This window comes from Taeniopygia guttata, chromosome 11 (assembly GCF_048771995.1).
Source record: "Taeniopygia guttata chromosome 11, bTaeGut7.mat, whole genome shotgun sequence".
In the NCBI taxonomy this organism is placed as follows: Eukaryota; Metazoa; Chordata; class Aves; order Passeriformes; family Estrildidae; genus Taeniopygia; species Taeniopygia guttata.
Window position 1 is genome coordinate 6,300,962 of NC_133036.1, and position 27,170 is coordinate 6,328,131.

The 27,170-nt window shown below is 36.3% G+C and overlaps 1 protein-coding gene across 2 annotated transcripts in view; it reads left to right on the forward strand.

Moving 5' to 3' along the window:
• The window catches only part of WWOX (WW domain containing oxidoreductase), a 480,538-nt gene that overhangs the window by 74,083 nt on the left and 379,285 nt on the right, over positions 1–27,170 (forward strand). For both annotated transcript variants that reach the window (XM_002197310.6, XM_041718555.2), the window contains one exon: positions 19,709–19,797. In XM_002197310.6, coding sequence (XP_002197346.4) covers positions 19,709–19,797 — 89 coding nt within the window. The remainder of the gene's footprint in view (positions 1–19,708; positions 19,798–27,170) is intronic.

A 27,170-nucleotide genomic window follows, 5' to 3' on the forward strand; every position in this document is an offset into this window, starting at 1 on the left:
CTACTGTGCACCTGTGTAGCTCAAACCAAGTGGCTTTCTCCCTTTTTCCCTTCTAAACCCCTTAACCAGCTCAGTTTTGAAAGCTGTGATCCAGAATGGCAAAGCACTACTTGGATATTGGTCACCAACCCTGTCAGCTGTGCTCATCAAATTCTAAATGAAGTATTTAAATAATTTGGTCCTACACAAAGCCAGATAGAAAATGGCAGATAAAGTGGTATCTATTAACATGAATAGTCCCAGTGAAGTTTGCCTGACTGCTTGGCTGGGTTTTGGGTATTTAGAATTGCAGTAAAAGTAGAAACATTTCTTGACAGATGTTGTGTATTGTGACACCTGAAATTGAAACAGGCACTTCTAAGTTTTCTGCACATCTCCTCAACTCAGAGGTTTATTATGGCTCCTACTATCCTATGGTAGTATTAAACTACACTGAACTTTCTATAATGGGAATGCACTTACACTGAAGACAGATGTAGGATTTCTGGAGGAGATGGAAAATAAGATATCCCAGGCAAATAAATACCTGATGACTGTGCCCGTTGCAGTCACTCTACCAGTGTGATTAACCTTTTTATCTTCAATTACATTCCTAAGTGAGACAATTTGTTCCAGTAAAATAGTGTGCAGATCCAGTCTTGTTCAATATTTCCCACAAATACATTGACTCGCTGTTTTGGCTTATGAAATCCTTTCTGTTGTTGTGGTTCAGTGACAAGAGAGATGAGGTAATTACAGAGCAGTTTGCCCACTGGTTTTTCTCCAGTGCATCGCTGCAGTCAATGCTGTTAGACCACTCATATACCCAATCATCAAAAGAAATAAGGAGAAAAAGCTCAACTATCTTTAGCAGAAATTAAGTTGGTGCTGCAGAAGTTACAATGTGCATTTTGTGTCATCCTACATGCTGCTATGTTTGTTTTGAAGTAATGTTTCATTATTGCTATTGTATGATTAAATATTGAGAGTATTGCTTTTCCAATTGTTCTACTCCAGTATTTAATGAGTGCAATTAAATGGAAAAATTGCCTTTTTAACTGATGGTAGTCTATTAATGTCTCTGTCAGTTCAGAAAAGAAAATAAGTGAATTATTAGAATGACAAATGAGTCAAAGTTACCACGGTGATGGAGAGGTGTGATTCCCCTCCACATAATCTTCAATTAGTGATCTTTGTAAGAGGATGTTTTGCAAAAGGGTAATAGAGAAGTAATGAGATCAGAAGGAGGTCAAACCCAGCCTTCTTCGTTTGGCAGTTTGATTAATTTATTTCTCCTTCTTGCAGATTGCTGTAAGGGGCTTTTGGCACCTGGTGTTTTCCATGGGACTCTCACTGAAATGACTGCTTATGACAGTCTGCATCCAAGAGTGTTCATCCCATTGGAGCTGGAGGCTTTTGAATGGTTCAGATTTGTTCTTTAGTATAAGCGCTCACTGGTAGTTCTGAAAAGGAATTTTTTTGAGAAGACACCATCCTTGATTCTGCCATGTGTATTGTTATGAGGCAAAGTACTCAGGCCTGGTACTGGCATGAAACAGAGCTTCCATCTCCTTCAGGGGGATGATGGCTAAGTCAAAGCAGAGGGAGGGAAAGAAGGGCCCAAGAACATAAAGCTGCAGTGAAGTTGCTTTTCCCATAATATCTACTTGATGATTCCAACAGTGCCTTAATAAATGCACACATGTAGCACTTCAGCATCCTTCAGGTGTTCCTTCCTGCCCTTTTTCATTCTTACCACTTGTGTAGAAAGTTTTATTTGAACGAGTAATGAGCTGTTTTCTGATGGCGATCATGAACCTGAGTGGCTGTGGCCCCATGCAGTGTGTAAAGCCTGTGCTATGAGTATAGTTACATCCATGTTTAGTGTATTCTCAGTAGTAATTCACTTCTTTTAAAATATTCAAAGTTGTTTTCCTGCAAAACTGAAATGCCACTAGCATTTTCTCAACAGTTTCCTCAGGTTTATGCACTTGTGCACTGATCAGTTTTGCTCTCCTGATAGCTGAATGTATGACTGTGGTTTCAATTTTGACATAAATTCAGTTGTTCTATGCAAACTAACATGTCAGTAGAGGAGCAGTAGAAGTTAATTTAATATGACATTCTCTTGCTAGCACATGTGACATTAACAGTTGCATGATATCCAAGACTTTAATTTGTTTGGGTTACCTCAGTTTAAGCTCAAGATGCTCATGCAGCTTTTATTTTTGGCTTTGGTAAGGGTAACATTTACATTGTGTTTTCTTACTTTCTCATGAAGTCATTCAAACAATAATTTAACAGTTGTTCAGAATTATTTTTTAAAATTATTATTATTAAATCTAGTATGTTTCACCAATAAAAAGTAATATTTTGGATTAAATAGATTATAAAATGTTTTTATTGTACTGATGGTGACAGAGTCATAGAAGGGTTTGGGTCGGCACTTTAGGACCATCTGAAAGGTTAAATATCAAAGATTATTCTCATTGCATTTGTAATCACAAATCACAGGCACAAAACAATTTTGTGAATTTCCTCTCTTTTTAGGTGCTGTCCATTTGGGAGTAATTTAAACATGCACACACATATTCAGGTGTATAGATAAACATGTTTCCTACTTATCAAAGTTCTCTCAGAACAGAAAAAGTAAAATTAGATTTTTGTAAGCTGGATTGATGTGCATGTTCTTATTTTCAATGTATGGTAAAGTAATCCTTCAATTTTATTTTTTAGCAGTATTCTGTAATATAAATAATCTAGTCTTTTCTTTTGCAGACTGTTTAATTCAGACAGGTTGAAGTTGCCTCCAAAGATTGGCGTCAAATTGAGGAAACCATTCATGTAGTAAATAAGATAATTTGTTTCTGCCCAAAAAGATTAAAATATAGATTTTTTTTTTTAGCCCATATGATTTAACACATTCAGTTCATGCTTCTGTATGATTCCAGATGCATTTTAAAATTAAGCACTTCTACATGGATTTCTTTTTCCTTTTTCTGCAGTGGACTTTTAATTTGAATTTCTGGAATTTTAATTAATATAATCAGTAGAAGTCTTTATATCTTCACTAGATATTGATAAGTGTTTATGTAATTTCAAAATGTGATGGGAAACTGATGCTCCTAATGAAAGCAGAAGTTGTAAAAGCAAGAAGCAAGTTCTACAATTTGAGTGTTGTTATAGAAATAAATGAGGGAAAGATGTGTTCTGACACCTGTTTTCTGTGCCATATTTAAAGTCAGGGATGTATTTCTCTGTGCTTTTTTGTACAATCAAAATATCTGTTGTGTTTTTTACTTGCTCTTTATCCAGTCTTTCACAATATCAATCGTACTGCTTGTAGCTAAAATAGTAACTATTAAGAAGGTTTGTGAGTTTTGGTGATTTTGGGGCTTTGTTTGCTTAGAAAGAAGAAAAAGGAGGTGGCAGCTGCTGAAAATTTGGCCCCTGTTGCAATGTGGTGTGTGGGAGTTGCTCGCTCTTCTGCCATGGTTGTTTGGCTCATTTTGTGGCAGGGTGCTGGAATCAGCCTTAGGGACTGATCTCCCCTTAGAAAATTAAATATTTGTATGGCTGAAGTCTGATCAGAACAACTCTAATTAAAGTTTGAAAACACTTTTGAAGTGAGTATTTATGTTACCCTTTTGTATGCAATGGCAACAACCTTTTTCTCTTCAGGCATGAAAATCTGTTCAACTGAACAGATAAAATGGGTTTTCACTTTGGCCCACTGTGATGGTCAGAATTGGTTCAGTGTCAGTACACTGCAGTTTTTAAGTGCTTGTCAGATTGTATTAAACTTTAGAGGAGTCAGTATTATATGTTAATAAATAATTCTTGTCTGCCTTAACCATCAAAAACAAAGCAAGAAGGAAAAGTTTATTTTCTTTCTACCCTGAATGAAAAATAATGTGTTGGCTAAACTTCCCATAGAAGATTGGCTCCTTCATAATGCAATCTTTAGTACATAATGTCTCCTTTTCTGTTTTTTTGTGCAAAATCCATTCTGGATTATTGGGCTCTACATAAATAAAATTGTTTGCTTTTAAGGTTTTTTTTTGTGATGATGTTGGTACCCAACTAATACAATTTCTGGGGATTGAACAGTTCCTGAATATGCAGGTCATTTTCTTCTTATGTGATGCATGTCTTCTGTATAGAAAACCTATTTCTCCAAACTCTCTGCCCACACATTTTGTAGATATTAATTTCTTAGTGTTTTTTAGCTTCAAGCTTTGACACTTCTATACTAAAAATCTGTGTGAGGAGAAATTTGTGCTGCAGAAATGAAAACCAGAAAATAACCATAGAGAAAAATCACACTCAGTAGAGCTAAAAGTTGAAACATCTCCTAGAAGAAAGTTGAAACATCTCCTAGATTTCCATGTTAGAAATACTAATTGTTAAATAAGTACAAACAACAGATGAAGTTTTTCTGAGACTCAAAGATCAAGTGAGAGATGACAATCTTGGTTTCTTTTCCCACTCCACCTGTTTAGTGGCATTCACACTGTTCTGGCAAATCCACTTAGATTTTTGCAGAGACATATTTCTGAACCTAGTGCCTGATATCATATCTCTGCTCTTAATTATTTATTTAGTTGACACTAGATTGTCCTAAAGTCATATAAAACACTGGAAACACTCTCATTCCTTGCTGTATATTACTTTGGTAGTTTTGAGTGACAAAACCATTTAGACACTGTGGCTGTTACCATATCATGGTTTGAAAGGTAAAACAGAACATGATCATCTTTTTAATAGGAACACTGTGTGATTCATAGGTGGTGAATATTTCATGCACTTTGCATTTGCCTTTGTGCAGGAGGGTAAATGGAAAGTAAATCCATGTGTACTTTAGACAGTAAAAAGGCATTACTTTGTTACATCATATAAACATGTAGATTTGATTCTCTCTTTACTCATGCTGTAGAAAGAAAGTTTTAAAGTGTTTAGCCATACCTGAAAATGTAAATGCCTGAGCCTAATGTAATGCTGAAAAAAAATTAAGATAAATGATACTGCATCCTTGCCACAAACTGCAGCTTGTACAAAATTCACTTTAGTTATTATACTGTGAATACGTGTGCTAAACCTCCTCTGTGTATGCACAATTTATGTTGAATGCAACATGAATCATTTTAATAGACCAAGCAAAAAGTCCCCAAAGTCAATTTTCAAATTATGAACCTTGGAACAGAATATAGCAACAATGAACAACAAATAGTTCAGATTTTACGCTGAACTACAAATGAACCATTAAAGGTACAGTATACTCATTCAGAAAAAACACTTTTTCCTTATCATCACAGCGGCTAAAAAGCATAGCAAGAATATTTCTTAAAGGTCAGTTCTAAATTTTCTCTTTTTCTGTACCTTATTAAGAGGCACATTCATGAGAGCTGATGCCATGAAGATTTTTACATCTTTTGTGAGACTTGGATGATTCTGGTTGTTCTGGTTAGATTCTGCCTCTGATCTGCCATGTAACCTTGAGAATGACTGGGTTTAATGCTTTAAAATTCAGGAATCCATTCTGATTTACTGCTTAAAAATGGCCTGGCTTAAGATGGGTCATTTGAATGGAAAACCTTTTCACTACCTGATTTTAGCTGTTAAGTGTTACCAGTACACAGCAAAGGTGCAAAAAAAGAGGAGCAGAAGTCTTTTAAAGGTTGGTAAGGAAATAAAATTCAACAGAAAGGAAGAAAGAGTATTTGAGTGTCATCTAAAACTTAAAAGAGTTAAAAACTATATAAATGGTTTCTCATTGCCTCATCTACTTCACTGATGGCATATTTCAGTGCTAGATACTTTAATTTATGAAATAATAATATATTTAGTTGATTGTATGGATGCTGTTGATTTTTTAAAATGAAATTCTTTGCAGCCTTTTCATTTTTTTGAAACTTGACTCTGTCCTCCTAAAATTGCCTACTTAATCAAAGTTTTATAAATATAAACCTTTTCTTGGCACATGCTTTTTCATGGGCCTGAGAGAATTAGTGAGTCATGCCTCGAAATGCTTTGTGGAACTTTGTGCAGTTCAGTGTTCTTTAACTGGTCAAATTTGCTGTTTAGATTGGAGAAGACAGAGCAAAGTAAAAAGACAAAAACTTGTGCTGAATGGTGGCATGGGAGGGAAGAAAAGGGCTATTTTCAACTAACTTTGTTGGGCATGTAATTAGAAATTGACAGTGGTCATGGGCTTTTCCAGATAGAAGTAAATGAGAATAATCTAACTCCAAAGTTCACAGCTGTTGTGGCATGGTCAGTTCTGAAAATGTTCTGTAAGGCTGTGAAAACTGTACCTGAAAATGCTGCAAGAACTGTAGGATTCTCTAAATTATATAACATAGTCTGTGGAACAGCATAGGAACCATGGGTTTCCCATGAAAGCCTGCATGGTTCTGACTGCTTTTAGCATTAGATGGTATAAAATGATTTATAAAGTCTATTATAGAAGTTTAGAAGGTATATTGCTCATTGAAAATTAGCTTTCTATAATTTCTAGACAATTTGCCTTTGCATTTAGACTGAGTCTTTGTAAGTCAGTTTTTGATAATTGCATCATTTAAGATGCTATTTTAAGCATCTCTGAAAACTGCTGTAAGTTTTTGGAAGTTAACCTTTCTTCCAGAGCAAAAGGTAAAATCTGTTCCAGATTTCCTTGAAAAAAAATTTTTTTTGGGTGTATTTCTTAAAAGTTGCAAGCCTACCATTAGAATAGTTAAAAAACCCAAAAAAGCAAGCCTTCATTTCTGCTTCAGTAATTTGTCTTTCAGTCTGGCAGGCGAGTACAGCATGTTGCCATGGGGTGTTTGTGGATCAAATTACATCTCAATGCAACTTGATGTATTTTGGTAGGAGTGAGTTCCAGGTCCTTATATTTACACTACTGCAGGTTATTGGTGAGCATTTATAGCTCTGCAGATGAGGGAGCTTGTAAATGATCTCAAAATTTACTCTGTTTCTGCTGTGTGTGCTGTCACTGCTTGCTCCTCCCTGCACCTCCTGAGACCCAAACCAAAGACATTTGAGGGTGAGGCAGTCACTGTTGGAGACCTAACACCTGGCTTTGAATTATTTCAGAGCTTTTAGTCAGGATTCTTTATGAAGCAGATGTGATAAATTATCTGCATTTGACATATAAATTCGGTAGAAACTCTGCCTCTTTTTTTCTTAATTTTTTAAAATTTATTTACTAGCCCCTATGAAATTTTCAAGTGACTTTAAACAGCCACCATAAATAAGAAACACATTCCCCAAATGTTAATAATGTTTCCCCCTCCCCTTGGTCCTTTTCTGTCTGTAGTTGAACTGGAAATCCAGATTATTGTCATCTTTAAGCAAAACCTTTTTCTTATTGCAGGAAAGATAATCCAGTATCCCAGGGTCTTGCAGGTCAGAACATTATTATTAGAGGCAGAACAGAATTTTATATAGATGGAGAAAAAAGTTTGCCATCTACTAATCCAGAAATCTCCAAACTCAACTAATTTTATGATGTCAAGGCAAGAAATATGTTTTGGTGTTTGTGTTTTGACTTCTTGCCTCCCATTCAGGTTACTGACTGTGTGTCAGTGACCCACAGAGGTCTAACCAAGGTGGCTACGATATCACATTGTGCACTCAACTAAATTCTAGGAGACAGCCTGAGCATCACAGAATGTGAAATTTATGCTGGTGAAGAGGGAGTATGGATCAGCAACACATTGATTTTAGCCAAGAATCAAATCAGCAGTAAGATCAGAGAAGGAGCCCTGTGGTTTCATCCAGACTTTGATCCACTTCATCATTCTACTCCCCAATGCATGAGAACCCCTCCGACTGCTGGAGAGGTGAGGAGACAGATTTACTGCAAAAAACAATGACAGAAGTTGGAAATGCTTTCTTTTCTTTTTCCTGTAGATTATGAGATGTAAAAGTTATGAAAATGATGTGTATGTATGGAAAGATCTTATTTATATTCCACAAGAGTAACAGTTGTTCCAATATAATGGCAGCCCCCCTTTATTCCTCAGCATCATGCATTTTCTTCATTTTGTGATATATTATGTGGCTTTTTGGTGTAACTACACATTTAGATCCCATTGAATAGAATTTATGTGTTGCCTTATGGAAAACTTGTTTCATAATTCATTAATTATTTACTATTACTTGACCTTACAGTACATGAAAAAACCTATCTCATAACTGTAATTTCAATTCTCTCTAGTGTGAAATCAATCACATTCCACTTCTTTTATATTATTTAAAATGTGAATCATGACATTTGCCTGTGGATTTCTCCCAGGTTACTGAGAACTTTCAAACCTGAGTGTGTAGGAAATGTGCAGGCTGTCCCCTGCAGACCTGGGCCAAGTCCTGCTTGCATTGCAAACACTTTGCAATGGGTGAGCTGTCCCTTCTCATCAGTGAAACTGGGGCTGGTAAAGACAAGGAGTATTTTATAAAGATCTACTTCACAGGATTTCTGTTTGCTTTGTGTACAAGTAATATTTAGGTAAGGACATAGCTTTAAACTTGTACCTCCCTGTTCCTACAACCTAAATTGTGCCAATAATGTTGCCAAACAAGCTTGATGTGTGCAGTTTCCATTGCTGTGGGGAGCTCCTGGACAGCTGAGTCCACTTCTGGTATTTGTGTACCCTGTACTGTGTGAGGATGGTGATGGGTGTTGTGTTTAAATTAAAGTTCAGGAACATTTGGGGAATGGTGGGAAACAGCCTGGTGCACTCAGGAAAGTGATGGAAGTTCTGGTAGTGATACTGAGATACATTTTCTGATTTCTTTGACAGGAATTTCTGAAAATATATGAGCAGATAAGAGGCGTTATGCACTTGAGATTTGGAGGTTACTTTTTTCCTGAAAATCTGTAAGAGAAGTATTATCAAAACCAAGAATTTTTAAACTATGTTTTAAGCAGGAGGTACATTTGTGGAACATATTACATTTGTACCTCAGTGTGCCTGAGCACAGAAGAGTAAGATTTTTGTCCTTGACAAAAAATCTTGCCTCTTATTATTAATTGCTCCTCTTTTTGCCTCTTTGCCCATATTTTTTTACTCTATAAGACAGTTTATCAACAAAATATGCTTTTTCTCCATTTTTCTTTCAGGCATTAAATGCCAAATGTTCTAACTTCTAAAACATGTCCAGATTGTCAGATTATATCTTGTGCAAACCCTATTTTAGAAACATATCTATAATTATATTAAGAAAATGCCATTCCAGCTATTTATGTATATGCTTTTATGAATCTCAGATGTAATTGATAGTATTTAATTTTACTGAAGTAACAAAGGCTTTGTAAGTACAGGTTTTCCTGATACCTGAGCAGAGTTAGGAAAAAATTCAGAGTACATGTAATATTACACAAGGAAATCGAGTTAATTTTCTTGAAATATACAGTAGGGTATATAAACGGACTTGGGGAAAAAATAGTAGAACGAAAAGTCTAATGCTATTTTCCTAAGCCACATTTGCTAAATGCAGACTTTTGCAAGGTCAGCAGTTATACTGGAGTTGTGGAGAAATGGCTTCAGTGGCTTTAACTTTACCAGTGCCCTTGATGAGGTGCAGAGTTGTCAGTATTCTCGTAAAATTCCTCAGTGATGACTTCTTCTGTTCTCTTTATTTCCTTAAGTGAACATCTGTCTAATTGTTCACCTCCATTGCTTTAGTGCTTTCCTCATGCTTTCTCTGTTTCCAGACAATAAACTTTATTTTCTTCATAAGAATTCAGTCTACGCAAGGGTATTAGGCAGCTTGTTTGCACCTTTTAATTTCTGGAAGTTTTCCAGAAGGGCTTTTTGCTGTAGTTCCAATGGGTTCATCAGTGAATCATGTAACATAATGCAGCATTGTGTTTGGGTTTTTATCCGCTACCTTCTGTTTATAAACATCTGCTTGGAAACTTTCCTTTTGAATTTTTTTTAATATGTTTTACATTTTTGCATGTGGCATATGGGTAAGATACACAGTACCTGCAATTTTTTCAGGTGTTCAGGTAGGTACAGCCAGTATTTACCTTAACATTTGGGAAAAGCCTAAGCTACTTGCTTAAACCCCAAAATTTCAGGGTAGAATATGTGCTGGTTATTTAGCTGTGTAACAATTATCTGTTAAATTAAAAGCAATTTAATAATTGAATGACTACATTAAAACTTGGCATTAACACTTATGGTTGCAGGATTGCAGAAGGCATCTAAAAAGTCTCTCTGTCCAGTAGAGAGAGAATTGCTCCCAAACTTAACATGCTGCTTCTCTTGTGTTCAGTTCTTTGTGTTCAGGGATTTTTCTTCCTTTATAAAGGGGAAAGGCAGTGGGAGTCTTTGGAGGGTTTTTTAAAAATAATTTTTTTCCTCTGATCTGTAAAGTATTTGTATTAATCTCTCACACCTATTCTTCAGGCAAATATTTGAAGGTGGAAATAGGTGGTTATTGTGCTTTGCCTGCTGCTTTATTTATTTGCTGTCCTGGCACCACTTCCTTGTTTTTTATGTACAAATACCTGTGCAAATATAATTTTAAAGGCATATTCTTCATCTTTCTGACCATATTTTTCATACTCAGGTTGCATTTAGGAAACAAGTCTTTTAGTAAGTTTAATGATGAGAGATTGTCCACTCTCCCTCTATATATTGCATGAGGCAATTATTTTCCAGATTACTTTTGCTATCTTGAGATCAACATTTTATCAGAAAATTAATGTATATTTAGTAAATGAAAATTTCAAAGCTTTTCATGTTGATGGTGCTTAAAAATAAGACACTTGATTGTGAACTTTTTTTCATGTTTACACTAAAGCCATTTAAAACTTTCTTAATTATTAGTACAATGGGACGTGGCCTTCTGACCCCTCCTGTCTGGGGCCGCCCCATTGTGCATCTGTAAAATACACGGGCTGGACTTTGATCTCACCTTTTCAGACAACTTTGTAATTACCTTACCTATTTAATTATGTGTTTGGTTTTATGATTGCTGAGATGGGCCACGTTTGCACACAAATTTAATTTCAGCCTTTCTGTTTATTTTTTCATGTTTTCTTTGTCACATCGTATTTCTTTAGAAGGAAAGTAGAGAAAAGCTTCCTCCTTTAGTGACCACAGATCAGGTGGCAGAAGGGCAGGTTTCCATATTCTGCTAGTGATATTTTCCTGTGCATGGATAAAGACTTCATATTTTTGTTCAAGTCTATATTGTGTATGTTGAGTGTATATTAAGAAGCTTATCCTGCCAACCCTTGTACAAGAAATCTTTACTAATGTGATTCAGTCCTTTTATTTCACTTTCTAAAATTACATACATATCAATGTGACCATTTTCAATGCATCTCTTAGCTTGGTAATGCGAACAGCTGGGGAAACAAAAGAGTTTGTGTATGTGTTTATTTCTTTGAGCATACTGTTCTGTAAGTTATCAATGTTATATTGTTTAAATCTAGGAAATGGTAACCATGAACTGCCAATTAAAATGGCTTAAATAGCTAATTATTCAGTTCTTTAATATCTTTGTCTCATATATCTATTTCTACTTACATTGAAGCATCCTGACATTATTCATGAGTACAGAAGTGATGACTTTTAACCATATTGATATATTTTTTTCCTAATATTAAGAGTGGGGGGAAAGGACTGTACCTTAAATCCCTTGGCAAGCTTTGCCATGCTCCCAAACAGCTGCAGTGCATTTGTAAACCTGCAGACGTCACTATTCTGCCAATTAATTGTGCTGCAGGAGCTGTTCCACCACTCTGGCCTCATCGAGAATGCACACTGCTCCATCTCACACTTACAGCACTTGCTTTTTGATCTGAAACAATTTCAGCAGATTTACTTCAATATTGTTACTACATTTTCAACGTTCCACTAAAGGCAAGAGTATGCTTTCCTTTCTAGCTTGTAGGAGCCACGTCCTAAGAGTTGTCTTTAATTATTAGTTATTGTTGTTTCAATACAGATCTATGAAATACTTATTTTGTGTCATTTAACATACCACTTTTAAGCAACATTTTTCAATCTGAACACAGCTTCCAGGAGGGCAAGCTGCCCAGAACATCAGTGATCTCACAGTTATTACTTTGTGTCATATATAATCTTCTTTCTTCCTGCAACAAATAAATCTTTGGGCCTCCCTGCAAAAAACATTTGTGGTTACAGTATAATAAAAATAAACCGTTTGTCGTGACTGCAGCTGACATTTATCAGCCTATTTGTGGGTGCTCTTTCTCTCTCTGTATAATACGGAACATAATTTGTCACTTTGTAAATACATTCCAGCCTAAATCCCTGCCAGCATCTGTTAGTGTTTGAAGGATTAATGCACTGCACAGTGCATGTCTGCACTTTCAGGCAACAACGCAGCTTATGGTTATGGATCATGAGAGAACAGGGAAAAAGGGTTCATTTTGTATTTACTTAAACATTGTTGCCCTTTTGACCATCATGCTTTTCTCTCTTGTTTGTTGTCTGGAGTGGGGATGCTGCCCTCCCTTCCCTCTGTGACAACTGTGGGAAGTCCTGCTGGAAGTTTTGTACACCACTGTGTGTGGAGCTGTACATATAACACTTCTTTAATTTTATGTGTAATTAACAATTACCCATAAAATTATATAATGTCCCCATAATGTATTGCGATGGGGATGTTCCTGGTTTAGTCCATTTGGAAATTCTCCTTTTTCCCCCAGCTTCTGCCATTTCCAACAAATCCATTACCCTGTTGCCTCCTACATTGCTTCCTTCTCAGCAACCCATAAACTGGGTTTATGTAATCTTAACAACTTCAAATAGAGGGAGTTTTTAAAAGGAAAAAAGCCTGTAGCTTTTAAATAATCCCAATGCTGTTTGCCTTGTTGCTCTCTTTGAAAATGCGTTCTGCTATCAGTTGGAATGGTGCAGAATGAAAGGAATTGAAAGCATCTGAATAGGAGGCTCTCCACAGCTGAGATTCTGTTACATGTTCCCAGGCTCCCTTGATCATTCTCTAAACAAGGAGATTTGTTTATTAGAATGGTAAACCATACACATGATGTTATATATTGCCAAGATTATTTGAGATTCCCCAAGATAAATTCAAATGAGCTTTACAGGAATGGGTGTTTGGAGACAGAAAGAAGTGATCTATATCCAGAGAAACAAAACAAAAAAAAAATCCAGCTAAAAGTAGGCTCCCAAGTAATTACCCACAGTTCATGTGCATTAAGAGCTAAACAAATTCCTATTGACAAAATCTACAGTAGATTTTTTGCTTAAATACATGTAATTTCTTGTTATTGAAGCAAATGTGTCCTGTGTGCAATGGAACCATGTGCATCCAGAGAAAATCAGGGCATTTGGAGCCTACTAAATGAAGTATTCTGAAATTATAGTTCAGCAGTTTTTGTATGTTTTTATTCTCTCTGGTTATGGAATAAATAATTAAAAAAAATATCTTTAGGAGAATGACTTCTTTTGCTCTTTCTAAGCATGATTTAGGATTGCTGGAGCATAGTTTACTTCTCGGAAAATATTAATTTCTTAAAGAAATGCAGATGTTTTCCCATTTTTCCTTTATAATTATCTTCAGAAGATATGAAAAGCCAAATTTATAGAGATACTGATCTAAGAGTTAACTAATGTAAAGATTACGAAATAACATTATTGGTTATTGTAGTGGTAAGTGGTATTTATTACAGAAGATTTATTAAAAAGGATATTAAAATCTGAAAAATGAAGCAACCACAGAGAAACAAATGAGTGTATGTGTAGACATTTGCTAATAGAAAGAGATAAAGTTCTAAAACTATTGGGAAATTTAAAATGGTGATTGCATGATAAGTCAAATATACAAACTGTACCTAGGGATTTGAGTCCCAGTGTTGTATTTGGATTTTAAATTATAGGTAAATGAAGTATTTGGACAAAGGAAAAATATTATTGTGAACAGTGATTTGTTTAAATGGGAGGACCAAATGCCAGGTTGGTGTATGCCGTCCTCAGAAGCCGAACTCCTTCTTGTCAGGCCATCTTTATCACTTTTCCACATCTCTCACCCTCAGAATTTCAGGCGATTGCAACTTTTAGGCATTATTTTGCATGAAAATCCTACAACAGCTTGAGGGCTTCAGGCTTTTCTGAAGAGGCCTCTAAGTTGTAGATGATGCCAGAAAGATAAACACTGTTCTCTGCCAAACATCCAGAATTGTTCTGGAGAAGGGATAGAGACAAAGAAAACAATGGGACTAATAATTTATTCTTCGTGGTAAAATGTTGGTCCAAGGCTGATCAGTAATCTGAGCAGTTTTCAGGCTCACATTGACCCATTAAATCTTGATCTCTGTGCTGTCCTCTTGTCTTGGATGAAGACAGACTCAGAAGGAATTCCATTTTTTGTGAAAATCTGGAACATCTAATTACTTAAGCAGGAAGAACCAGGCTTTACAAATGAATTTTTGGGAGAGGTTTCACACAGCATCAGACTATGACAGGGTTGAGCAAGAAGAATAATGGAAAAATTCACACCACTGAATTACAACCAAAATACAGGTAAAACAAAGACATCAGGAAATAGTGAAACCAAGTATTACTAAATTTTTTTTTAATATAATGAAAGAATGGAAAACCTTTTCATCTCTGTTTTTCATGAAGAATCAAGTTAGTCCCAACTGTTTCCTTGTACACCTCATAAATGGGTTAGTAAAATGGTTAATATTTGAAAATTGATTTGAGTTGTCTTGCATGAAGTTAGTGGAAATTTGAATGTACTGCACAAATACTGCTGATATTGGAGAGAGGAGGAGGGGGAGGAAACTAGAAAAATGAGTCTAAAAATGTTCTACCACAAGGTCTTCTAAAGAACTTTATTGATGAATCCCAAAGGTAGCAGAAGAACACATTATTAGCATCCACCAGAGGTGCTGAATGGCTCTAAAAGCAGGGGGATGCATCCATCCCCATCAGCTCCAGGGAGCTGCAGAGCATTCAGAGCTGCAGCTGAAGCTGCCATTGCATAAATACAGTTTTGCATGAAGTACCAAATGTTGACTACATTAGGGACAATAACATTTGCAGTCCTAATCCTGAGTGAAAGCCTTTTTCCCCATTAGGTACCCCCATAAATAGTGCATGGCACTGGCTATTGACTGTCATAAGCTATGTGTCAAATTGTCAAATGAGCTTCTAAAACATCTCCTGCTGCATCCTCAACGTGGAAATATGAGTTTATGTGGGCATTGCTTGTCATATGATGAGATTTGGTTATTTGTTTACCTATTTTCAGATAATTCCTCTGATTTTTCATCAGCTTTGATGTAAAATTCTTCTTTTTCCCCCCAAGATTTTCTTTCCCTGACAGCCTGTCAGAATTATCTGCATTCCAAGACGTCATGAAGATTTTTCTGTATTAAATTAAACCACTTTTTACCAATTGATTGTACTTTCAGTTCCTCAAAGTCAGATATTCCTGTTGTTGTGCCAAGTATTCAGCTTTGAGTTAAGGACTTTTAAACATTGAAGATGTACACACACTCTTTTCTGAGAGTAAAATTATACAGTAAATTATGTAGTGTCCACTCTGGTACATTTTAAGTAGGCCCTCACAAAATGACTTGTACTTACATAAGAAGATACAGAGGCTACAGCATATTTATTAAGACTCTTCAACTCTGTATGAAACTGGAGCAGTCAGAAGTAATGGTGTCTGCTGAAAGATTCTTTATCATATGAATTTACTTTTAGTCATCTATTATTTATTTCAGCTATTTTATATGCCATTATAATAAATATTATGACAGAGAAAGCTTTTATGCTTCAACTTATTGTACTGCTCTTCACTTCCTTGCAATCCTTCAGGAAAATGTAGCTATGCTTTACCTATATTTAACGTAAATCATCACTTACATTTGAATGAAAAATTCACTATGAAAAAAGGCTCCTTCTTCAATACCAAGACACAAATGCACAATCATGTTTACTGCCAAACTACTCTACCATGCAGTGTTCATTTTTAAACAATTTTTAGGCTGTAAAGTGAATGCATTGCATATAGTGAAATAGCTGTCTTTCTGGGGGTTTTCACTTTTGTGTTACTTTCTGGCTCAATAAGCATTTTTCTAGTATGAGTGCAAAGTATAGCCAATTGCACTTAAGCATTTTTAATATTTTTGCTCCAATAGGGAGCAGCTTACATACAAAACGGAATAAGCTGTTTTCTGGGGTTGTATAGAGTAATGAAATTTACCTGGAAATACTGATGAAAGACTTTTAGAACTGAGTGTGAAACATGAAATACAAGATAATTTTTTTTCTTTGGACTTTTCAAAGTGTTATTGTGTTGGGTTTAGAAGAGGACCTGTTTGGAACTGGAGATTGATTTGCCTTTGGCTGTTTCTTCAAAGGCACCATGTTGATGCCTGGACATTATTAGCCTTGAACAGCTCGTTGGGCTTCATGAAATACAAATATCCCCATCCCAAACTCAAACCTCCCAGCTGGCTCTGGCTGAGCTGGACTTCACAGGGTTCAGCAGACAGCAGAAGTGTGCCCTGCCCTCGTGTCTGTTCTCCTTTGGCCACTTTGCAGAGCTGGTCTGGCTCTAGTCCTGAAGGGGTTTTGGATGCAGGTGGGACATTTGTCCTGGGTATCTGCAGCAAGGACAGCAGTTCATTTTGCACAGCTTTTCAATGGCACCATGTAGTTATGATCCTATGGTTCAGAAAAGAGCTTTTTAAATTACTCTACACTCATTTCAGTATCTACTTCCTTCTTAAATGATGTAATTGAAAAATAAAGTAGTGGAGGGAACATTAAAACCTTTTGTCAATTAAATTTTCAAAATTCTGGAGTTTCCTGCCTTAGTGTGCTGATTTGATGATGGCAGTTTAAAGACTGTCTCCTGTATTTGTGAAGGTGGCAAGTCTCATTTGAGGTTTCACAACATAAAATGAGGCATAATTCAGTACTGAAAACATGTGAAGTGAAGTAGTGAGAGACATCAGCATAATACAATTATGGCACATTAGATCAGGATTTGCAGCATACCATTACTAATCAGTTCTGACTGCAGAGAACAATTGCAGTTAAGATGCCTTTTAGCAAAAATGATTTTTAGTTTTATTTTTTATTAAAACCCCCTATGCTCTTGTATACATATCACAATATGTGACACCTAGGCTTCTAGGGAAAGAGGGAAAACATTATAACAGAGGTAATTCTGAGCTACCAAAAGAAAACAAACATAAAACCTTCTACTTGTCATTTAATGGAGATATTGTTACATTATACATACCTTGCAAGTATATTGCTTTATTCATAGGTTTTTAAAAAAAAAGGTATTGTGATATAAGTAACATGTAACAGTGGGAAAATTTGGAATAAAATTAATTGATTCTAAAGGTTTAGTATTTCACAGTCTCAAACTGTAGTAGGAATTGGTGGTCTACAGAAAACCTCTGTGGGGTGAGAGGTGCTGGATTCTCAGTTGATGGGAGACTCTGAAAGAAAAGAAGTTGGGGAACTTGCCTAAACTCATGGTACATTAAACTGATTTCTTCCCCAGTTGTGCCTGGAGAAAACACTCACACCTGGCTTCCTGAGTGCCTTCAGAAGCTGAGGTGTCAAGTTCTGAGTGTTTTGGATGTCCCATGCTCCAGTTTTTTCTGTGAGCAAAACAGTAAATGTATTTGTCTGTGCTCAGTATGTGCCTTCTGTGCCAATGAAGGAATACTGGCTGCAACCATCAAGGTTTTAAACAGAAAAAAGCATGGAGAAGTTTGAACAAAAATATGATTTTTTAATTTCTGATTTTTATGATTTCAGTATATCAATCACCAAATCAGGCCAATCTGAGTCTGCTTAACTTCTGTTTCAGAAAGTATTTTGGAGGCTTCATACCTTTTTATTTTTTTACTTCTGGACTTGAAGTACAGACACCTCTTTTCTGTTCCTGGAATAAGCAGCAGAAGCCTAATGTGTGACACCAAGAGGAAAAGCATTACCTGAGTGATGTTGCCTGGACGTGAATCCTTGTCCCCAAGAGGACAGTAGCTGACAGCTTGTGGTCTAGTCTGTTTAACTACTTGATTATTATGTTTTTTGACCCCTATCTGTCCCTGTATTTGTATCATTCTTGTCCTTTTACCCTTGGGAGGGACAGGAGAATATTTCAACTAAGGAAAGCAGAGGCAAAGTAAACCCAACCATGCACATGACTTCTGTAGTGAGTAACAGCTTTCAACTGCACAGTGGAAGAGAAACTGTTCTGGAGTTCTATTGCATAATGCAAGGCAGCATCATCTTTCTCAAGTATTTGACAATCAAACAGAAGAAAATATTTACCCAGCAGGGCAGAATGAATTCCAGAATGATGTGCATCTTGTGGGGGTGAAAAGATCTTTGTAGCAAAGTTTGGTTTAGCATTTTCCAACTCCAGCAATTGATACTTCCTATGGAGATTGAACCTGTTGAAATTTTAGTTGTGTTTATTTTGCTGTCCTGATAAGTCTGGCTGGAATGGGACTAGAGGAATTGGAGTGATATTCTGTTTAAAACAAACCTGTAAGGTTTGTCAGAATGGGTACTGGCAAAATAGAAAACAGGTGTAAGGAGAAAAGTGCCAGATGTAATTAACTGGGGAGATCAGATGGGCCACTGGAGCTTGGGAGACAATGGGAGAGTCTTCCTGACTTCCTTCAGTGCTGACTTTGTGCTGCTGTCCTTTCATTCCTCCAGCAGTGCTCATGGTATAACCTTGGAATCCCAGCAGGTCCCTGGTGCAACCACCAGCTGCTTGGTTCTGTGGTGATTTTAGTGTTGTGATGAAAATAGGTACACATCTTTTGGTTCATTTTGTTCTGAGATTTGGAGTTTCAAAATACCTGGAAAACAGAGATCTTAAAGCTGAAAATTGTGTTTTGGGATAGTGTGTCCTCTCCTAGGTGAAAAGTTTACTTTAGGTATATACAGAATTTCTTTTGAAGACACAGAATCACAGAATGGTTTGGGTTGGACCTTAAAGCCCATCTTGTTCCAGCCCCTTGCCATGGGCAGGGACACCTTCCACTATCCCAGGCTGCTCCAAGCCCCATCCAGCCTGACCTTGGACACTTCCAGGGACGGGGAATCCACAACTTCTCTGGGCACCCTGTGCCAAGGCCTCCCCAACCTATCAGGGAAGTGCATTTATAATATGTCCTGGTAAACTCTTACTGTATAAAGCACTGTGTAGACTGATCTGGTATTTTCTGTAGTCATTTTATACTGTCCTTTATATCACCCACTAAGGAAAATAGATTTTTTTTTGATTAATATGTGCCAATCTCAAGCTAGCTGTTTTTATAGAGTATTTGCTGGTTTTTTTTTTTTTCTATTGGTATGGTTCAAAAAATAGTATGTGTTGAGAATAGCACTTACTCTACTTTTTTTTTTCATGAGTTACTTAAGTTTCACCATCAAAATCAAAGCAAAAAGATATCTATTAACCTTAACACTGACTTGAGTCTATTCATTGGATTATATAAAGCTGTGCATTACATAGTGTATGTTTTTAGCAGAATCACCAAATCACAAATGCTGCTTTTGGCACTAAATTTTGTGCTTGTCCATCCCTTTTGATGATTTGTATTCACTCTGGGGTTATAATGTTAAACAAGGGAATCAGACAAGTTTCATAACACATTTACTGTAACGTGATACTGTGAACTGAGCTTGCTGTTATTTATCCTTTTTTATATTTTCTCTTCTTCCAGCATAAAGCCAAGGTAGAGGCAATGACCTTAGACCTTGCTTCTCTTCAGAGTGTGCAGCACTTTGCTGAAGCATTCAAATCCAAGAATCTGTAAGTACTCATAAAATTAGATGTAATAATTTCTTGTTATTTTAATGTCTTTATCAGCTGAGCACAGTTGGCAGAATCACCATAGTTGGGTGGATCACCAACTGCAGTGAGTGAATAATCTTTTCACAGGAATTTTTTTCAATGTAAATTAAAGATGATTTGTTTTCATGCCAAAAAAAAACAGATCTCCAGATCATGCAAAAAAAAAAAAAAATAGATCTCCTATTATTTGATGTGTAGCCCCACTTTTAAAGGGCTTTTTTACCCTGTGGCTGTTGAAAAAGACCAAAGCTGAATAGCATGAATACAGCTCAGGCAACTGTTAACAGTTTTGCAATGGTTTGGAAGAGGTCAGGGATGAACAATTAGTGCACTGCTTGTCTTACTTTGTTTTCTAACCTTCTCTCCCTCCTTTTCCTTTTTAAAGCTTTAAAAAAATATAGCCCTATGAGCCGGAGAGCTCCATTTTCCAAACCTATATGTGGAATAGTCTGTAATAAAAACAAGGAAAAGAAAAAGGGTTGTGATAATGACATCACTTAACAAGAGACAAATTGATATGAAGATAACTAGGTTAGATTCCAAGTGGTTTGTTTAATTTAACTTGAAGAGAGCAATGAATGTCTGAATTGAAGAAATTATTTGAAAGCTTTTAAGTTCCAAGTGTTGACAATAAATTCCACACTTCGTGCTTTTATACACAGTTGAACCATTGATTGTTGTGAGTATTCAAACTTAGCTATTTTCTGAAAGTATTTCTGTAGCTGATATGCATCTTACTGTTCTTCTCCAGAGAATATGACCTCTTAGCTTTGAAAATACGTTGTTGTAGAGAAAATATATAACAAAGAGGGCTTTTTCACTTTTGAAACACTGCCAAAGCTAAATCTCACATGGATAGACAGATGACATTTTAGTACTTATAGGTCTTTTAGATTCAAAGAATTGTCAAAACTGACTTGTAATAGAAGTTTCTTTACTGCCAAAATGCTTAGTATCAATATTTTCTTATCATGTCATCTTCATATATTAAAATTTCTTGAGAGACAAATCCTTGCAGTATTGCTGCTTTAGTAGTAACTTGGTTTGGTGGTGTGAGTGCAGTAAGTGTTTTAATTTGACTCTTCATGCTTTTAATATTCTACATTTCTTTAAGTGTATGGTGCAGTGGAAAGTCAAGACCACCCTTCTTCCAAATGCACCTCTTAGCCTGATTTGTGTGTTGTAGCTCATACCATGGTTGTCCTAGCTAGTCCATTAGGTATGCATATTTATAAAACCTTGGAAGTGAACAGACTTAAATAAATTTTTGCCAGAGAAAATGAGATCTAGAATCAGTAAAACCTGTTTTGTTTTTGTTGGCATACCCCAGTCTACCAGTGTAGGTCTGTTAAGCTGCATTGTCAGGGATGGACAGGCTTTACTAATGTTTCCCTCTCATTTTATTTGGAAAGTAATTTAGTAATAGACAGCATCTAAAGCCTCTGCCTTCAGGCCTTTCTGTCTTAAATATGTGCTCAGATGTGCCTGTGTCTGGCAGGACTCATCCAAGCATTATGTGGAAGTCTATGTTCTATATCGGTTTTGAGGCTTCTGGGGTTTTGACCAAAATGAATTTCCAGTTATATTTTGTTTAAATTTTGTTTAAACCCATCTGGGGCTGGATGGAAACCAGACCCCATGCACTGCCTCTAACACTGCACCTTTTATCTGATGCAGATACAGAAGAGCCACCTTACAATCACCTGCACTGGCAGGAGGGTGGACTGGAAGACCTACCAGGTCTTTCTGGCCTCTGATTTTTTTGTGATTTTAACTATGTCTGGGTAAGTTTGGAAGAGCAGTTATGTGGCAGAGGCGTCTTCTTGCTGCAGTGGTGGCTGATGTGTTTTCCAGCCCTGGTGAGCACTAATGACCTTTGTCTGCCTCCTCGTTTGTTGGTTTTGCTGCAGTGTCCAGAGGCTTTGTCACGTCAGGGATTCCTCTGCACCTGTGGCTTTATGAGCAGCTGGAAGGAATCTCACAGGCTCCAGTGACAGACTGAGCCTTGTTCTTTATGCTTGGGCCAGTCTTGTCAGATGGCAGCCAAAATTTCTGAAATGTCCTGTAGGAGAAGCACATTGTGCTGGAGTTCCCCCTTTCCCATGAGGGACCTGTCACTCCTGTTAATGAGCATAGGAAATACCTTAACAGAAGAAGTTTTTCTTTCTCTTACAAATTTCTCAACAATAAAGCAGGTAGGAAAAGCAAATAAAGTGGTGTGGTTTTTTTTTTTTTTTTTTTTTTTTTTACTTTTTTTTCCTTTCCAAACAAAACTATCATTTCAATTCTGAGCTGTATAGATCTTGGTTCCTGGGAAAAACTACAATACTTCTGAAATGTCAAGGAGAAATTTTGTATGAGTGCACACATTTCAATAAAGACCTGCATTTTATTTCTCACAGCATTTAATGTGAAGAGGCCTTTAGTATTCAGTGGTGAACATCTTAAACTTCTCTGTGCAAGTAGTGATATTCTCTGTTTAGTTTCTCCAGTGCACTGTTGGTTTCTGGGACACTGGTATTTTCCAGAGCCTGTTGGTCTTGGTGACACATGACCTAATAACTGAAAATTTCTAAAATAGATAATAGATAGGCATGCCTTCTGAAATTCTGCTTTTCTGGCACACTTTGTGGCTCTAGGTGCTATTTTTTGTCAGCAGATGTAAGAGTGTGCTCATAGTCACATCACAGCCTGGGACCCTGTTCTTCCCTGGCTGATAGCAATTGGAAAATAGTCTTGAAGAATAGATCTCCTGGATGAGAAAACCAAAATGGAACAACTCCAGAAAAAGGATCCCTAAATTTTATTGAGTTAAAACCTCTTGCAGCTGGGGAAGCTGGGGGTGTTTGTATTGCAGAGAGCAGAGGGGAAATTGCTGAAACTGTGAATCTCTTGCCTTAATCAAATAAGTTGTAGGAAAAAAAAAAGCCTTCTTGAATGTGCTTGGGAATCTGAGAGATTGTGGAAACCACGTGTAGAATGAAGAAATGTCATCCTCTGCTCAGCAGGATTTAACAGGGCTGGTTGCATACAGAAAACAAATGATGCAACAGAGGGAGCCTTGAGAAAAACATAAATAATAAACAGGAGGAAAGAGTTACTCTGAAAAGAAATATTTAATATGAATTGAAATAGTACTTTAAAGGCTAAGACTAAGAAGCCTTCCTTGTCTGAAAGTAAAAGTCAGATGATTCATCTATAAATTATCATACTTCTGAGATTTGGTAGAAATCTTTTATTCCTACATGGATATGTTAGGTGTTGCAGACTTGTCCACAGATAAAATCTGAGCTGTGAATATATAAACACTGGTAAATTATGCCATATTCCTATAAATGTATTCTGGAAAATCTTTCCTCCTCTCAGAAAAAAAAAAAGGTTTTTTATTTGTTTGCATTGTCTATACTCTTGAGTTGATACAGCTGTTTCTCTTTCTGATACTTTTTTATCCATGCAGAAGGGTTTTGCTGATTATTTTAGATCCTGCAGTTCTGTGATTGCAGCACTCAATTTTTCTGTAGGAGCAGGAGAGTGCCCTCCCTCACAGTTAGAAGGATTCTGTGGGCAAAATAAGGTAAAAACCTAAATTAGTTGGATCTCCAAAATCAACTTTGGGAGAAGACAGAATAAAACAATATTGCTGTTTAATATTTAATCTAGAATTGTAGCACAACCTGAAAACAGTGTGACTAACACATAAAATGGATGTCCAATAAAAAATAGTCCTCCAGGATTTATAGCACAAAATTTTTTGGAGAAAGCAGCCATCTTTTAGTGTTTAGTACTTCTGGCTTGTTTTCTGCAGAGACATTCCCCACTGGCTATTTCCAGCAGGAGTGAATGAACTCCATCTTCCTTCCTTGTGAAGACAGTGCTAACATTAGGATGAAAATGGGAAAAGAGATCTCAGTTCACCTAAATGGTTGCATTTGTTCAAGTTGCTTCTTTTATATGTATCAAGGCTTTCCCCTCTGCTGGTTTCCAGCTCAGGCAGTTCATTGAATGTCTCTGTTATGGAAAGTCAAATAAATGATCTGTTTATAATAATATTCTGGGCTAAGATGGATTTGGCATGAGCTGATTTTTGTGCAGCTGGCAGAGGCAGACCAAACAATCTTTCATATTAGTGTTTTGGAACTAAGAAACACTGAGCTGAATCTGCTATTCATTGAGTGGGCATGATGTGAGGAATTATGGTTGGTATTAATCCCCCTTAGAGACAAAATGACAGCCCTCCTGTGATTGTACAGAACATAGCATTGAAATTCAGTGTTGGATGGTTCAGGGTCTGTAGAATCGGTGTTTGTGTAGGAGTGTAGACTTGTGGATGTGGCACCTTGGTTTCTATTTCTTAGTTTGATCATCCCATACTTGGCTGAAACCTGCATACTTTAACTGGGGGACAGCACTGATATTTTCAGTTCTAAAACTTCCAAGGTAGGACCTGTTGCCAGTATTTACAGCCATGGTGTCCTGGCATTTACCTGGACCTCATTGTAGAAACATTTCATGATCAAAAAACAGCAGGAAGGAGTGAGCAGCAAAGTTATAGATGAAATTTTATGTGCATTTGTACTTTTCAGTGGCATGGTGCCACTTGGTTTGAATTAAAGTTATCTTCTGCCAAACAGTAAGACTTTAATTTAATGTTCTCAGTGTTTGAGAGAAAAAAGCTGAAGTCATCTTGAAAAATCTTGAATTACTCCAAAGACATGAAACAATGTTTGCCAATAGCTACTGCTTAGAATTTTCTGAATTGGTAGGAGCAATTCACAATTATGCAGGACTTCCAGATGTAGATCTTCACTGCAGTTACTTTCCTATACTTTAAACAAAAACTTTTTTTTTTTTTTTTTTTTTTTTTGTGGTAAGAATTGGCATATGCTAACAGTTTATTCACTAATGATGTGTGTAGAAATATGGAAAAGACAGCAGTTATGAATTATGGTTCTCCATTTGGAAGTTTAGTCTTTTCTTATTTTCCTAACCAGGCCCAAAATGGAGCAGGCCAGATTTTCAGCTGGCTTCCTTAGCTGAGGCCCCAAACTCTGCAACTGCATTCATTTTTCATGCTGCAGGCAGAAGTGTGCTGAAAGCTTGCAGGTGCATTAAGATTTTGGAGCCTGATGAAAAGTCAATCCAAAATATGATTTTTCTGCATTTCCATATTGTAACTGACATATTGCAGGCGTTTTTTTTTTAATTCCAATTGAATGACAATTGAATCATAGATACTGTGTGATAAATTCTATACCTGAGAATACATATGTAAAAAGGGTATCTGCTTTGGAAGTTGTTACAAATATAACTTAAAAGATCTGGAAAAAATGAATATATGATTCAGATAAATTATCAGTGATGCCATTATGCCAATATATTTAATGGTTCTGTAGTTGATGTATCTCTATCAGAGTTGATTGTTGCCACTGCTTATTGTCTTTCCAAACCTGAACATATTTTATATCACTGTACAACTCTGGTAACTCTTTGCCATTAATAGAATTACTTTCTGTGAATTAAAACAAGTGACAGCTTTTACATTGGTTTTCTCAGCTTAGGGCATGGTTGGCATCCTGGCAGTGCCACTGAGGCAGAAACTTCTGGACAACATTGTACATTTTGAGATATCAAAAAATACCCATATTGAATTAAGAAACATGCATAGTTCAGAAGTTACTGTTGCAGACAGCACATATCTTAAATTTAAATAAGATCAAAGGCTGACTACTGTTGAAACATACATAATAATATTAGGGTAAAACTTTTTTTTTTTTCTTTTCTTTGTGGTGATGCTGTGCCTTATTAAAACCTAGGGATTGGTTTTCTGCATAAATAGTTTTTCTTTTTCTTCTTTCTTCTGTTTTTAAGCTCTCATACACAATTACCCCTTTGTGGTAGCATATGTCAAGTCATGTGGATCCAAAAACTATTTCCAGTACTTTATAAATGAAAAATTAAAAATCCCAGAATCTTAAGTCTTTCCCCCTTTTCCTGGAGGCAGAGATCCTGATGTTTTCATCAGATCACCTTTCTTTCATCTGCTTTATTGTGGGACTAACTTTTGCCTCAGAATATTTTTTTTTGTTTTAAGTAAAGTCCATATTCATCATAACTTTACACACAGTTGCATCTACAAAAATTATGAAGTGTTTTTACACATTACTAACAAAAAGATTTTGTTTGGTCTTTGTTACATAGCTTTATGACTATAACTGTGCTGTCCAAAATTTACAAACCTGCCACTTGAACACTTTGCACTCACTTCACTCTGCCCTAAAGAAGAAACCTCGAAAACCCTCCAGGGACTTTCTGCTCCCTGGTTGTTCTGGTGCCCATTTTCAGCCACGTCTCTGCCTAAATCTAGGGTGAGTCTAAGATGGCTTGGGGCTCTATTTTCCTAAAAAATTTCCACAAGATGAACCAGCTGTGAAAGCTTTTTTTAAATAAGTAAAATAGGTATGATTAATATGATTAATAGCTGATTAAAACATATTCTGTCACAAATATACCAATGATCTTTGAGCATGATGTCTTAATGAGTTTTGAGAAGCTCTGTGTGTTTAATTGATGTTACCTTCTAAAAATTCTGAATTATAAGGCCAGAGTATTTAATTATATATACATTAAAATATATTTAGTCTATTTAGTTAAATGCTTTCTAGGGGAGATAATTAAAACACGGAAGGCAGAGTCTTCTGCTGCTTGGGTAGGGAAGCCTCACTGCTGGCCTGAGACTGGCCATGGATCTTAGAATCCAAAAATTTGTGTAATAGACTGAAAAGGTTATATTTCTTTATTAGCTGTTCCCCAAAATCCCAGAGGATGTCAAAGTACATTAATTTCCATCACAGCATGGAATCTTTCAGGTCTGAATGGCAGCACACAGCTGCTGTAGGGCTGTGTGTGAATTCTGTTACAGCTCTATAATCTCTGGGCAAAACAGAATGCTCAAAATCCATGAGGTGTTTTATTATTTGAATGATCAACTGTGGTCCCAAAAACATTTTCCAAGGATTTAGCTGTTTTCAAGTGAAAATATTATAAATATGTATTAAATGTAGTAATTGACTTTTTTTCCTTTTTTTTTAGTGAGGTGTAGCTTTCTTTTTCTAACATGTCCTTATTGTATGCGAATGAAATTTGTATGTTTAAAAGTACATGCAGAAATAAAAAATCATTCCATGTTTATTACAAAAATGAATATTTCTTTGGGTCTGGCTTATGCATGCTCGTGACTGCATGTGAATGTGGGTAAATAATGATTTGCTGCCAGAGTTTGAAAAAGACGCACTTTGAAGCAGCAAGTATCATTAGGTGGGCTGCTGAATGAA